The sequence below is a fragment of the Acartia tonsa genome, chromosome 10 (genome assembly GCF_053477335.1).
Source record: "Acartia tonsa isolate MP-2025a chromosome 10, ASM5347733v1, whole genome shotgun sequence".
Lineage (NCBI taxonomy): Eukaryota > Metazoa > Arthropoda > Copepoda > Calanoida > Acartiidae > Acartia > Acartia tonsa.
The window spans coordinates 49,925,611-49,939,990 of record NC_137269.1 but is presented as its reverse complement, the minus strand read 5'-3'; the positions used below and the strand labels follow the sequence as shown (position 1 = coordinate 49,939,990).

At 28.7% G+C, this 14,380-nt stretch overlaps 2 protein-coding genes and 2 long non-coding RNA genes across 4 annotated transcripts; all 4 read right to left on the bottom strand.

Moving 5' to 3' along the window:
- Positions 1–216: 216 nt before the first annotated feature.
- Positions 217–10,003, bottom strand: LOC145330863 (alpha-N-acetylgalactosamine-specific lectin-like). The gene is made up of 10 exons (XM_080175524.1): positions 9,999–10,003; positions 9,667–9,691; positions 9,352–9,405; positions 8,806–8,868; positions 7,411–7,473; positions 7,126–7,192; positions 3,873–3,992; positions 3,127–3,216; positions 2,472–2,533; positions 217–335 (listed from the first exon to the last, which is right to left on the bottom strand). Exons 1-10 carry the CDS (start codon positions 10,001–10,003, stop codon positions 264–266), a joined length of 621 nt encoding a protein of 206 aa, XP_080031650.1. The 3' UTR covers positions 217–263.
- Positions 10,004–10,098: 95 nt separating this feature from the next.
- LOC145330318 (uncharacterized) lies at positions 10,099–10,948 on the bottom strand. Its single transcript, XR_013883368.1, has 3 exons — positions 10,893–10,948; positions 10,617–10,670; positions 10,099–10,162 (listed from the first exon to the last, which is right to left on the bottom strand). It is a non-coding gene; the product is annotated as an uncharacterized LOC145330318 (long non-coding RNA).
- A 160-nt stretch (positions 10,949–11,108) lies between these two features.
- On the bottom strand, positions 11,109–12,218 carry LOC145330862 (uncharacterized). Its single transcript, XR_013883566.1, has 4 exons — positions 12,066–12,218; positions 11,641–11,694; positions 11,368–11,421; positions 11,109–11,171 (listed from the first exon to the last, which is right to left on the bottom strand). It is a non-coding gene; the product is annotated as an uncharacterized LOC145330862 (long non-coding RNA).
- A 480-nt stretch (positions 12,219–12,698) lies between these two features.
- On the bottom strand, positions 12,699–14,028 carry LOC145330317 (uncharacterized). Its single transcript, XM_080174956.1, has 5 exons — positions 13,921–14,028; positions 13,453–13,527; positions 13,228–13,298; positions 12,933–13,005; positions 12,699–12,809 (listed from the first exon to the last, which is right to left on the bottom strand). Exons 1-5 carry the CDS (start codon positions 14,017–14,019, stop codon positions 12,714–12,716), a joined length of 414 nt encoding a protein of 137 aa, XP_080031082.1. The 5' UTR covers positions 14,020–14,028; the 3' UTR covers positions 12,699–12,713.
- Between the last annotated feature and the right edge of the window lie 352 nt (positions 14,029–14,380).

Here is a 14,380-nt window from a genome sequence, read left to right as displayed (position 1 = left end):
ACAATGATTTCAGACACAACTTATTTATAGAGTATCTTGTCAAGTCATTTAAATTTTTTATTATTTGATTACTTTTTACTGCTATTTTGTTTACTTTTTACTGCTATTTTGTTAGGCACATACCAATAATTAGGAGATAACAGGGAATATTTTGTTTCTAAACCAGACATAACACAAAAAAAGTATTAAAACTTAACCAATTAATATCAATAATGATTTATTATTCAAGCTTTTATTCATAAGAAGCAACATAATATCTGTAATTACAATTTACATACAGATGGTTTTTTGTAATTGCATCCATAATCCCACCATGTGCCGTCAATATACCATACCTACAAATACACATAACACATATTCTAAATCTAATGTTTGTATTATAAAAACTTTGTTCAACTCCCATACTGTTACTTTAGCAACATAAGATTAGTTTTTTAATATTAATATTAAAATATGATTATCATATGGTAAATTTTAGTTTACAATAGTTATGCTATATTTTAGTTATAACTTTAACAACAATATCAATCAAATTCACCATTTTAAATAAATACATTTGTTATATAAATCACTTACATTATATTATACTAGCGGCTTCGCCCCTAGCCTCTAGGGGCTTCACACTATATAGTTATGGGAAGTAAACCCTCCTTAATAGAAATATTTAAAAAAATATTCTTTGTTTAAACCTTACAGATCGGGGAGGGGGGGCTCAAAAAAGAGCCCCCCCTTCTAGTTTTTTCAATCTCATTTTTTTTGTAGGTAAGATGGAGAGCTGTAACTTCATGACTTTTTAAGTTTAGTAAATATACGTCGGCAAGAGTTGATTTTATTAGGATATCTGGTCTGTGTCAGTCGTGGTGTCCGGTCAAAGTCGGTTGGGTAGCAAAAAAAATTAGAAAAAATTCTAAATAAATCTTAATTTCTACATTATGACTTTTGTGTATAAGGTAGAAACCTAAATTTTTTTTGGTGAAAACTTAGATATCAATGACCATCTGAGAAAAGTGGTGTTATGACCGTTTGACCGCTCCCTGACCGACTTTATGACCGATTTTTGTCCGGCTTTTACTACAGACATATATCATGAATATCATGGCTTCTATTACAGCTAGAGACCTATAATTTTTTTGGTAAATCCTTGAGCAATAATCAACAGATAAAACTATTAATTTGCGCCGCCAACCGCCGTTTTACCGCCGTAACCGCCGAAAATGGCGGTTTCCGTTATTTGCCGTTTTTCGGCGATGATCAGAAAAAGTATTTTTTATGTTATGAAAAATAAAAGTTCGTCCTAAAATATGGTCATCCTAGCTGCAAATTGGCCGCTCTACAGCTGTTTTAAAATTTAGCGGCTGGTCGCTAAAAAGCGGCTAAGGAGCGGTCTGACTGCTATGACTAAAAAAAGTAATTTTCTCTAAAAATACACATGAACCACCAGAAAAAAAATTTACGTTTTTATCTGTACCAGGAGCCGAGATAGAGGGGGGGGGGGCTCTTTGAGCCTTCCCCCCCCCCCCTCCCCCGATCTATTAAGGTGGGAATTGGGGCCCGATCTGTAAGGGTTAATTACTCTGTGGTAAAATTAAACCCAGGTTGTGCCCTTTTTGCACAAAAATTTCAATTTTTTTTTATTTTTTGGGGGGTTGGGGGTGTCCCACTCCCCAAGAAAATAGCCTAAAACCACCACAGGACCAGTAGGTATATTCCCTGAGGAGTAGAATCCGATCGGTTCAGTGGTTAAGTTAAGGGACAGACAGACAGACACACGGACAGACATCAAGCTACTTTGTATTATAGATATTTAGTTAGGCCGGTAAATTTATTTGATATTAAAGTGTACCACTGAGATTTCCATTTAATTTCATTAAGGTTAAAAATCCCATTTTTATAGGTTTTATAGAAATATAGAATCACTAGCGGCTATGCGCCTGGAAGCCTCTAGGGGAACTTAAGTCGACCTCATCCCATTTTAAATTTGAGTTTCAAAAGAGTAAAAAAAATATTTTTTTGGAGGAGGGTGGGGTGAAGACACACTCCCCAAAAATAGTTTAAAACCTTCCTAGGACCTATGAGAAGCTTCACTGCAAAAGAGAAGAATATTGGTTCAGCGGTTAGCGAGATCCTTGGGGACAGACAAAAAACGCTTACTACTTTATTTGAAGGATGGAAAGAATACAAAGTGAAGGGTTTGTTTGCTATTTTCACACTAGAATTTCTCCTATTTCTCCCTGCAGGGCTAATTTCCTAACCCTATAGGTGAATCATTAACATTTACCTAACCTAAAATAACCTATCAAAAGCTACTGTGAAAATAGGACAAAACCCATTACTTTATTTTCTTTCCATGATCCGAAATATTTTCTAATATATATGACTCTACAACTCTACATAAACTTAAACAAGAAATGATGAGAATTAATTTTTGATCTTTAGTTTGATTTCCTAATAAGAATAAGAAATAAACTTACAATAACACAGTTTTCACTTCTACCTCCATTTGGTTCATCACTATCCCAATTTTTGTATCCAACTATAATATGTGCAAGGATAATTATGACCAATAGTAACAAAGTTCCTTTACAAAATATGTTAAATATGTGAATATAAAATAACTCATAACTTCTACTTAATCCTAAAGATTTTTACTAAAGTAGAGGCACTATGTGCTTTTGTCAGCCTATCTTTTGTCTTGCAACCTGCTGGACCAATATGGCCATAATTTACATTGTAGAGTCTTATAGGTCGTGGAAAGATTTTTATCTACTTTGTTGGTATACCTTAAACCACCAACTTCCCTCCTATCCCCCTTTCTATATGATTGTTACTTTTAGAATATATATTTTATTTATAATTAGCTTTAATGTTATAAGCAGAGCATCTCTATAATCAAGTTGTAAATTGTAAGTTTGTCCATTATAAGGCATCCTGTATTTAAATAATTTTGGGATAGATTTGTAAGGAATTTTTATTCAAACTTCTAACTAATGGTGAATATTAATTGCATTGTTGCTCTACATTTGTTAAGGTTTGTAGGTCTGTTTATCTGATGGGTTAAGTTTTACCTTTATATAAAATTTTATGTACTGTATTATGTTTTAAAGATATAAAATGTGTAAACTTTACCTGAGGATTCATCGGCCCATACAAAAGACCCCTCCTGGGCTTGATCATTTAAGCCAATCCAGATTTCAAAACTTAATGATTTAGCGATGCCTAAATAGATTTTAAGAAATATAATATAAAAATCTACCAATAGCTTTTAGGTACTTTTAATAATGAGAATAAAAGCCACAGACATACAGAATGGATCACTATAAAGCAGAATTAAAGTATTCCAGCTATTTCAGATGGAATTGCTTATAATCTTCTTATTTCGATCATGCAATTACTTAAACATAAAGATAATGACATAATCATCCCCTTGATTAGTGTAAATATTAATCATAATTAAAATCTTTTCTATTCTTTTCATTTACTACGTTTAAACATTATGCTGTTCATTTCTAATGAGTTTTTACCATGACATATGACCCCCAAATTTTGATTGAAAATATGTAAAATGTTTACCATATCAAATTTTAATAACTTTCTTTTAATAAAACATAATATGCTGGATAAATGTTTGTTATATACTTTTGGTTGTATATGTAATTGTGTACTATGTATTTGTATTCCTCTGTTTATAATAAGGTAGTGAGCTTTTTTTCATTGTTATTTGACCATTCAGCTTAGGGAAGTTGTTATCCTTGTTGGGTTTGGCATTTTAGAAATAAGCACTACAAAAATTAAAAAACGATTTTTTTTCAAATACTCAAAGTCTATGTGTATTCCATTATTTTATGAATTTCTAATCCTTAAAATTATCTTACTGTGTACAAGATCATTTTCTTGCTGTGAGTGGATGCTTATTAGTTCAGCATTCCACCCATGACATTTTTCTCTGGCAGCATCCCAAGTAAGACGTTCTTCAATTAATTTGTAGCAAATTCCTTAAAGTGATCGCGAATTTAATTTTTCAAAATGCATTTTCGTTTACCTTTTCGTATTTTTAAAGTAATTTTCAAAGTATAATGCCTTAAAAGTTCAACTAAGTTAGAAAAAAATCAGTTTAAAATGCAAAGAGTATTTCCACATGAAAATAATGTTAAAATCTGTGCAAGAATTAAATTATGAAATAATAAGCTATTTCTTCGCTCACAGATAAAAACAAAAAAAACAATACTTAGGAAATATTTTTATAATACATCTCTAATAATATTTGTCTTCGAACTTTCTTTAAAATGTAATGAAAAAGTTTGGTTTATTTCATAAAATCACTAACCGAATTTTGGTATGCTTGAGCTGGTATAAAGACTATAGAAAAAGTGTTTAAATCTATAGAAAGAATGATATTTAAGAATTAAATTGTTTAAAAAGTAAAAATGTATTATATTTGCTATATACTTCAGCAAAAAATTCAATCATTTTATTAAAGTTTTTCCATAAAAACAAACATTATTTTTTTTGTTCCAATGAAAAGTTATTGTAATTTGTCACACACACACACACATACACACACACACACACGCACACACACACACACACGCACACACACACACATACACACACACACACGCACACACACACACACATACCTTACCTATCTTGCCACACACACGCACACACACACTATCGTAGTATAACACACACACACACTTAACGCCCCACCCACGAACCCACTTGCTACATAAATAACCAGGGAATTAGAGGCATAAGACAATGGCCGATAAATTAATGGATATTTTCAATGAAAATATACACAAAATTACCCATTTTGTAAACAATATTTGGTGGTTTAAACATTTGGACACTCAAAGTAATAAACCAACCAATTAAAATTCTATGAAAGTCCCCGAAGTTAATTAGCCAACTAACAAAATGTCATTAACTTTGGGAACTAATGTAATAAAAAGCCAAATATCCATTTCCTCCCTGCATACAATTACGTACAGAAGGGTTGTACAGAAGGGTAGTTTTAAATGAAAAGATTTAACAATATCCTAATTTATAAAGTTGTAAGCTTTTTTATCTGTAGAGAAGGGACCGCTGAAACGATATGGTTCACTTTTACAGTGAAGCTTCTTATAGTTTTTGGGAAAGGTTTTAGGCTATTTTATTTTTATTGAAAAAGTCGTTTGTTGGTTTTAAGCTATTTTTCTGCCCTTTTATAGAAAAATATAAATTCATATTTGGTTTCTTTTTATACATTAAATAATATTTATTTAACAACTAACCCCCCAGGTAAAAACCTGAATGTGTGAGAAAGAAAAACAGAGAGAGAGGGAGAGAGAGAGAGAGAGAGAGAGAGAGAGAGAGAGAGAGAGAGAGAGAGAGAGAGAGAGAGAGAGAGAGAGGTTATACTCAACAAATGCCTATCTTAGAAAACACTTATAATAAAAACTTTGGTTCATGGAAAGGATACAAATACAACAAAACCTGCAAACTTGTTTCCTTTCCATGACCTAAAACTTATAAATTATTTTGTGTTTTAAAGCTTATTTTGAATATCTACTATAAGTAGCCCTCTTTCTGTTTAAGTTAATAAATTATATTTAAGTAATACACACATCCTAAATATAAATTGTTAAAATAATGTAACAGGATGTCTGTATGTTTGTCTGTTCTAAAGGATCTTGCTAACAGCTGAACCAGTATGGTTCTCCTTTACAGGGTAGCTCATCATAAGTTCTTGAAATGTTTATAACTATTTTGGAGGAGAATACCACCACCCTCCAAAACGATTTATACATTATACATTAAAAATTTTAATTTTTAAAATTTAAATTTTTTATGGAAGTTTGAAGCTTTTTTAGCAAGTAGTAATTATTGAGATAGGATGAGGATGCTATGTTACAATTGACAACTATAAATCAGCTGACCTTATATCCATATTTGGTAATATCTTTTTGATTATCCGTAAAAATCGTTTAATCTCCCCGTAAAAAGAAATTATAAACCTTTTTGGTTAGTTTGATATGTATGTTAACAAAAGAATTTATTCTACTCTAAATTTGCAAGTAAACCTTAACAAAAAGATTGTTATTTGTCGATTTTGATAGGTTTTAAGATATGTATAATAAAACACAAAATACATCAATGTTTTCAAGGGAATAAATTCGTTTTTTTAAAGTTTGATTTATTTTAAAATGGGAAGTAATTAAGACTTAATTCTCAAAATAGTACTCTTAAAAAACATTAATCAGTGACATATATCAACTTTTTCCCAGCTTCGTGAACACTTTAATAGAAATAAGGTTAAAAACTGCTTACATAAATTTAAAACTTAATCTTTTTTTGTTTTAAGATAATTATTTTTATTGTGTTCTTCATTTAATTTTGAATATTAATTTCTAGGACAATTAGGTACATTGTTAAAACATAGGCATCTTAATAATAAATTCTTAAAAACATGTCCATATTAAGAATATTGTATTTAAGAATTTTCTTTGAAACTTAATGTACAAATGTTTTGTTACTCTACAACTGTGAAAATTGTAATTAGGATTTATCTGGCTTTGCTTTTATAGATGTAGTCATCTTTTTTTATTGTAATAACAGGATTTTGTAGGACTAATCTAATAATATTAGAATATGGACAATAAATTGATGAACATTCCAAGTAATGATATACCAAATTATACACCCATTCAGTGTAAAATATATTGTTGATCAAAATATTATAATTTTGGAAAACTTAATAAAGATATTAAGCCAAAAAATAATAGACAATGAATTTACGTTATTTGATTATATATTGTGTGCTAGAGGATTTGCCCATAGAGGCGACTTTCAGAACATAAATTTAAGAAAAAAATTTAATCAGCTCTTTTTCTAATATTTTTTAGGCTGCTAGATGGGGTCAGTTAAGTTTTTTAAAAATTTTTTTGTGATTTCTCTTGGGAGGGTTGTGTAAGCCTCACCCAAATTATAAAAATTCCCAGGACATATGAGAAGCTTTCCTGTAAAGGATAACCAAATCAGTTCACCAGTTACTGAGATTCTTTGGTACAGACAGACGGACATCCTGTTACTTGGACAACCTTGTTACAAAAATTAGTAATCTTGGATCTAAATGTATTTGACCTGTTCCCATGTCATAATCAAATCCATTTGATTGACATCCATTGCTGTATGGCTTGATTGAAGTGGACTAAAATGCAAAATATTTATTAGTTCTATGTTAATTGTTAGTTATGGAAAAATAGGAAATAATGTTGCATGATTGCTATAATTCTTTCATTGTTTTTGTCTAGACACCACTATGGTAAAATGAATTAATATTTATGATAAAGATAGATTTTATTATGAAAAGATCACTTGAATAAAATGATTCTTATCTGTTTATCAATATTTTTAATATTAATTCACCTGGAGAGGAATGGTAACATCTTGTTGTAACTGTGATGTTCTTTTCATTTCATTGATTTCATTCTAAAACAACAATATTAATTAGTAATGTTTTACTCAGATCTTTTGATACAGAATTAGATCCAGATTACAAACATATAGTTATTACTATAAAAAATATATGTAATTAGCTTTTTGCCTGAGTTTTAAAATTTGTAATATTCAACAGATGCTGGTGAAGATTTAATTTAGTTTTGTAATATTATATTATAATAGTTTGTATCTTTCATTATATTATGGTCATTTGAACAATATAAATTCACCTTAAAAGTTTTGCCACATAATTCTTTAGGAAATAAACTGTTTGCCAAATGGAAATTATTTTGACTTGTTACTAGCTGTTGGTAAAAATCAAATTTAATTTGGAAATATTATAACATTGACAGGATGCTCTACATTTAATATTTGCTTAAAGAATACCCTTTATGCAGAATATAGTAACTTTAATTTATATGCTATACATGGCAAGATTTATCATTACAATATTAGAGATAGCAATAACATAGCTAAAAATTACACTATTGTCAACAATATATTTCAGATTCTGTAAAGTAATAATTTAGTAATGAATACAGCATTGAAATATAAGAGAAAACACTAGTATATTTATTTTATTCTGAGACCAAATCGGGGATTTGCAAATAATTTTTATGAGTATAATACACCTCTGGATGATTTAAAATTTATCTTAAGTCTTAAAACCACTGACAACATTTAATTGTATAGCTATTTGTAGATGGGTGTCAAAAATTTATCGAATCAGAACTATGGCTTCATGGTGCTCCCAGGAAAGACATTGATTAGAAGAATCAGGAACTTTTGACCGTTTCAAAAAATCTCATTCCTAGCCTGAGAAATTCTCAAAAAACCTCTGCAAATTGGACAATTCTCAATAAACCTTTAAAAATGGTGGTTTTTTAGTCATTTCTTATGCTAGGAACGAGATATTTTGAAACAAACATAAGTTCCTGATTCTATTCCTCAAGGCCTTTCCTGGGAGCACCATGAAGCCATAGGTCTGATTCAATAAAATTTTTACTCTCATTGACAAATAGCAAATAGCAAGGGTAAGGAAGCAAAATATGACTTTGATTATATAACTGGGGAAATGCACAAAAATATTTAGCCCTATAGCACTTATAGCAACTGATATGATAATAGGGGAGGTCTTGGATGTCGTCTTTGCATATCTTTTATTAATGAAATACATTTTTAAGTGGTCGTATTTTAAAATTCTTTTTTGGTCAGAAATTTTATCTAAGTAAGGTTTATATGTTGCACATCCCCTCTTTGTCTAATTCCGTTATGACCCCGCCCTAATGTCCATCTGTCTGGTATAGAATAAAAACAACACACCTTTAAAGCATTCTGTAAATTTTCCATCTCAATGTTCTTTTTCTTTTGCACATCCAGTGTGGTCTAAAGTAAATAGTTCATTGTGATTTGAGTACAAAGAATTACTAATGATTGTTGCAGGCATACATATAACATTAATAGCAACAGACCACATGACTAGTAAAAAATGTTGTAAGGAAGTCTTGGAAAACAATAGATATATACATTTCTTTTTGAATTGGTGTATAATTGAAAAAATATAAGTAGCAACAAAATACATTATAAAATGATAAAAAGATAATTAAATCGAGTTTTGGTAGAAAATAAATTGATTCAACTCTTTTTGTTACTAGCTGTTTGGTTAAGATTATGTATAAATTTATTTAAATCACATTAACTTATATAGCCAAAAATAGCTATTTGCTAAAAGGAAAACTTTAAAATTTATGAGTAGTAACATCTTTTGGTACAGATAGGAATTAAGTTTACAAACAAACAATTATTACCATAAAAATATTTTTGAAATATTTTATGTTAGATATCTTAACTTTAACAATATATATCCACCTTCAATGTAATTATGATATCTTGTTGTGACTGTTGTTTTCCAACTAATTCAGCCTGAAATTAAAACATTAGACAGAAATAATCCATTCTTAACATCTAACAATGACAATAAGAAGTTCCTGACATGTTTTACCAAATTATTGTAAAGATATGGAAGTAGTTTGCTAAAGGGAAACTTTTAGATTTATATTTATTAACAACTGTTGGTAAAGATTATTTACTAACTATTCTTTGGCAGGAGGGATGAGGGAGGATAATGTCCTCTTGATTAAGATTAAATTAACTTTAGTTTAACTAGTAACTTTTTGCCATTACAATATCAGAGATAGTACTATCATAGCTAAAATTACATTGTTATTAAAAATACATTTTAGATTCTGCAAGGTAATAATTTACTAATGCATTGAAAAAGAAGTTCTTGATTGTTATGCCACATTAACCTTTAGGGATTAAACTGTTCACCAAATGGAAATTTTTTATATTTGTATTTTTTTATATCTCTAATTAATACTAGCTGTTGGTAAACATTAAATTCATTTAAAAAATATTATATTATTGACAGGATGCTATACATTCAATTATTGCTTAAAGAAAAATATTTTTTGGAAGGGGGGATGGGTTGTCCCCTGTATGTAGAAAATAGTTACAGCATTTAAATATAAGAGAAAACACTAGTAAATCTATAATACAAATTAGAACAAGTTGAACCATCTGTCCATCTGTCTGGTATAAAATAAAAGAAACACACCTTTAAAGCATTCTGTGAATTTTCGATTTCAATGAACTTTTCCTCTTGTACATCCAGTTTGAACTAAAGTAAATATTTCATTGTGATTTAGATACAAAAAAATACTAAACATTGTTGAAAAAATATAAGTAGCAACAAACAACATGGACAGTAAAAGATGATAAAAGATATTTAAATCAAATGTTGGTAGACAATAAATAGATTTATCAGTATTCGTTACTAGCTGTTGGTAAAAAATTAAATATAGTATAGTTCCATAACTTACAGGCAATTAGTAGTTTGTCAACAAAAACTTTCAAATCTCTATATGTTTACAACTGTTAATAATTCTTTTTGACCACATTAACTAATATGGCCTAAAAGAGCCATTTGCTAATAGGAAAACTTTAAAATCTATCAGTAGTATCATCTTTTGGTACAGATATAAATTAAGTTTAAAAATAAACAACTATTAATATAAAAATTAGTTTTGAAATGTATTATGTTGGTTATTTTAATTTAAACAATACATATCCACCTTCAATGTATCTATGATATCTTGTTGTGACTGTTGTTTTCCATCTAAATCAGTCTGAAATAAAAACATTAGTCAGAAATAATTCATTGTTAACATTTAATGATGAAGATAAGAAGTTCCTCATGTGTAATGCAAAATTTACTATACACATATAGAAAGAGTAGTTTGCCAAAGAAAATGTTTCAAAATCTTTTTTTGTTACCAGCTGTTAGTAAAGATATTATAATGGTGTATATTACCTATTACTGTATGGTAATCATATCAAATCAAATTTACCTTCAAAGTATTTATGATATCTTGTTGTGACTGCATTATTCCACTTAATTCACTCTAGAATTTTAAAAAATACTGTCCTATTTAACAATAAAAAAATGTTTTTTGAAAATTGACCTAAATGGAATTTGCTCTTTGCCTCAGAAGCTGGTGAAGATTTAATTTAGTTTTGAAATATTATTTTATATTGTATGTATTATTCATTATATTATGGTAATTTTAATTCACCTTCAAAGTATTCATACCATCTTGTTGTGTCTGTATTGTTTCACTTAATTCAGTCTAGAATTTTTAATTAGTAATATAAAGTTAAATTTAACAATACAAAAGAAGTTCTTGTTTGTTTTACTACATTAACCTAAAGGGAAATAATAGTTTGCCAAAGGGAAACTTTTAAAACTCTATTTGTTACCAGCTGATAGTAAAGATTGAATTTATTATCTATTACTTTATGATAATTCAATCAATAAAAGTTCACCTTTAAAGTATTTATAATTTCTTGTTGTAGCTGTTGTAATTCTTCTAATTCAGTCTGAAATAAAAATATTAGTCAGAAATAATTCATTGTTAAGATTTAACAATGAAGATAAAAAACTTCTTCAAATGTTTTGCAGAATTTACTGTAAACCTTTTAAAACTTTTAAAACTCTATTTGTTACCAGTTGTTCATAAAGATTATATTTGTTCTGAAAATATTATAATGGTGTATATTATCTTTTAATGCATTGTAATTTCATCTAATCAAATTTACCTTTAAAGTATTTATGATATCTTGTTGTAACTGTATTGTTCCACCTAATTCAGTCTAGAATTTTAAAAATAATTTACTGTCTAATCTAAAAGTTCTTGATTGTTTTGCCACATTAATCTTTAGAGAATAAACTGTTTGCCAAATGGAAATTTTTTGGATTTATATTTTTTTATATCTCTAGCTAATTGTTACTAGCTGTTGGTAGATATTAGATTAATATTGGAAATATTATTTTATTGACAGGATGCTGTACATTTAATTATTGCTTACAGAAACTATTTTTTTGGAGGGGGTGGATGTGCCCTGTATGTAAAAAATCATTACAGCATTTAAATATAAGAGAAAACACAAATAGATCTATAATACAAAGTAGAACAAGTCTATCCATCTGTCCATCTGTCTGGTATAGAATAAAAGAAACACACCTTTAAAGCATTCTGTGAATTTTCCATCTCAGTGATCTTTTTCTCTTGCACATTCAGTTTGGACTAAAGTAGATATTTCATTGAGACTTGGTTACAAAAATACTAAACATTGTTGAAAAGATATAAGTAGTAACAAACAACATGGCCTGTAAGAAAATGACAAATAGATATTTAAATCATGTCTTGGTATAGATATACTAATTTCTTTTTTTATTTGTCTATAGACTTTTAAATAAAATAACTGTTTTGAAAGATAATTTTGATTTGATTCTGAAATTGTTTTTAATTTCACAGAAACTAAAACAAGTATGGCAACATTTTAAGAAGCTAGGCTAATATATAAAAAATGCTTTACTGAATAAAAAACTCAAAAATAGTTAAAGATAGACAATTAAACCAAGGGAGTTATAGAGTATATGTTCAATTGAATTGATCAGCAGATGAATTTTTAAAAATCAAGTTTCTAATTATAAAATAACATAAATTTGCATAATATTTTTAATATATAGCTTTTCATTTGTCTCCAGAGCATTACAAGCAAACCTTTGGTGAGTAAAAAAAGTCACCTATAATAAACTAGAGCATTAATAGTCATTTTTTAGTGATATTTATTGGTTGATTGAGTTACAGACATGTTAAAGTTATAGATTAACTTTGTTCAGATGAGAAAAAAAATAATCTGCTATTATCCTCATATACAGTCTTCATCTTTTCCATAACATCTTTGGAGGAGTTTGCTTCAGCCTAGTGAATGAACATTTTGTCACCACATTATTTAAGATTATAATTTGTCAATAATGTGCTTATATTTTCATTCTATTCTAATTATATTTTTTATTAGTGAATGTTGTTAATTGAATTATTTACCTCTAGAACATGAATACTTTTACACAAAGTTGAGTAGGTATTACAGTCGTCAAGTCTGGTGAGGTAGGCACGACTATAACAAAAATATAAATTTTTAAATAAGAGGAAAAGAAAACAAAAATTTTTTTGAGGTTAAATAGAGGAGTAATAATCAAATTCTAATCTTAGTTCTAAGAATTTCTTTTTACTACTTTTTTCAGATTGAGAGAATGAAAAACAGAATACTTTGTTTTAATGTAGTAAAGCCTTTTGAATGTAAATTAGAATGATAAAAAAGTGGTTCTTTGGTACTTACTAGAAAATATAATCTGTTGATATGTTGTAACAGAAGGTGGGGAGGCCAATGTAATAAGTGACACAAGGTTCCTAATAAGAAAAAAAATTATAAATATTTTTAAAAATATAGTTCACACTATTGCAGAAATAATTAAAAGGATACTTTTACTTTTAAATTTCAATTTTTAAAAGCATTATCAAGTAATAGCAAAAGTAATATTTGATACAACACAGCCTAAAATACCTTACAATCAATTTCTTTTTCATTATTTCCAATGTCAGGGTAAAAGTGGTAGATGAAACACTTCTTTGAACTAAACTAAAATTAGAAAAATAATACATGGCACTAAGAGGTAACAATTCTGGAATTACATAGCTTCTTCCTATCATTTATTATCATATAATGTTAAAAAATGTTACATCAATAGTATACTAGAACCTATGCCCCAAGAGGCCTCTAGGTTCAATTGAGGTATGGTGGGAGGGAAGTTAGCCTGCATAACAATTTTAGTTTTATAAGGGGAAAAGTAAAATATTCTTTTTAAGGGGGGGGGGGGGAGGATTTCTTGTGATGTTATCCTCCTAAAAAAGTTATAAAATAATCTAAAGTAGAATCATATCAGTTCAGAAGTTAGTGAGATCTTTTGGTACACACAGACAAACAGACATGGATCCTGTTACTTTTATGTAAGGATTAATATTATGGTACAACCTCATAAGTGTATGCCATACACTTGAGCATTCCTATGCAAATGTTCTCACACTCCTCTGCTGTCTCAGTGGTATACAGAGGCCCTACTGTTCCCTCCATAAAGGGAAATCTCCTTGAAGAGTAGGTAATTTTAAATTAAAGATTCCTTATAGGTACATGAACACTTCAATTTTAATAATTTCTTTGTTTTAAATATGCATGATATAAAAGAATCTATACAAACAAATTAAACAAGAAAATCACACTTTTTTAAAATATTTCAATAAAATAAAGTTCAAAATTGCCTATTCTCCATCTTTACAAAACATGGCCCAACTTTGACAGCAGATGCCGAGCTGCAGAACAGAAATGCTCCAAATAATAAGAACACCCCTCTCATCTTTGGAAAATAAAAAAATCTAAAAATGCCAAGTATATTGTTATTTACCAAGCCAATTCATCAACTTGTTCTATTTTATTT

Coding starts and splice junctions, on each gene's coding strand:
- LOC145330863 (XM_080175524.1), bottom strand. Junction 2,534..3,126: donor ATGGGCCGATGAATCCTCAG/GTAAAGTTTACA, acceptor CACATATTATAG/TTGGATACAAAAATTGGGAT. Junction 336..2,471: donor GAAGTGAAAACTGTGTTATT/GTAAGTTTATTT, acceptor GTGTATTTGTAG/GTATGGTATATTGACGGCAC.
- LOC145330317 (XM_080174956.1), bottom strand. CDS start 14,019: ATGGAGGGAACAGTAGGGCCTCTGTATACCACTGAGACAGCAGAGGAG. Junction 13,528..13,920: donor GTATGGCATACACTTATGAG/GTTGTACCATAA, acceptor TTCTAATTTTAG/TTTAGTTCAAAGAAGTGTTT. Junction 12,810..12,932: donor AAAGTATTCATGTTCTAGAG/GTAAATAATTCA, acceptor TTCATTCACTAG/GCTGAAGCAAACTCCTCCAA.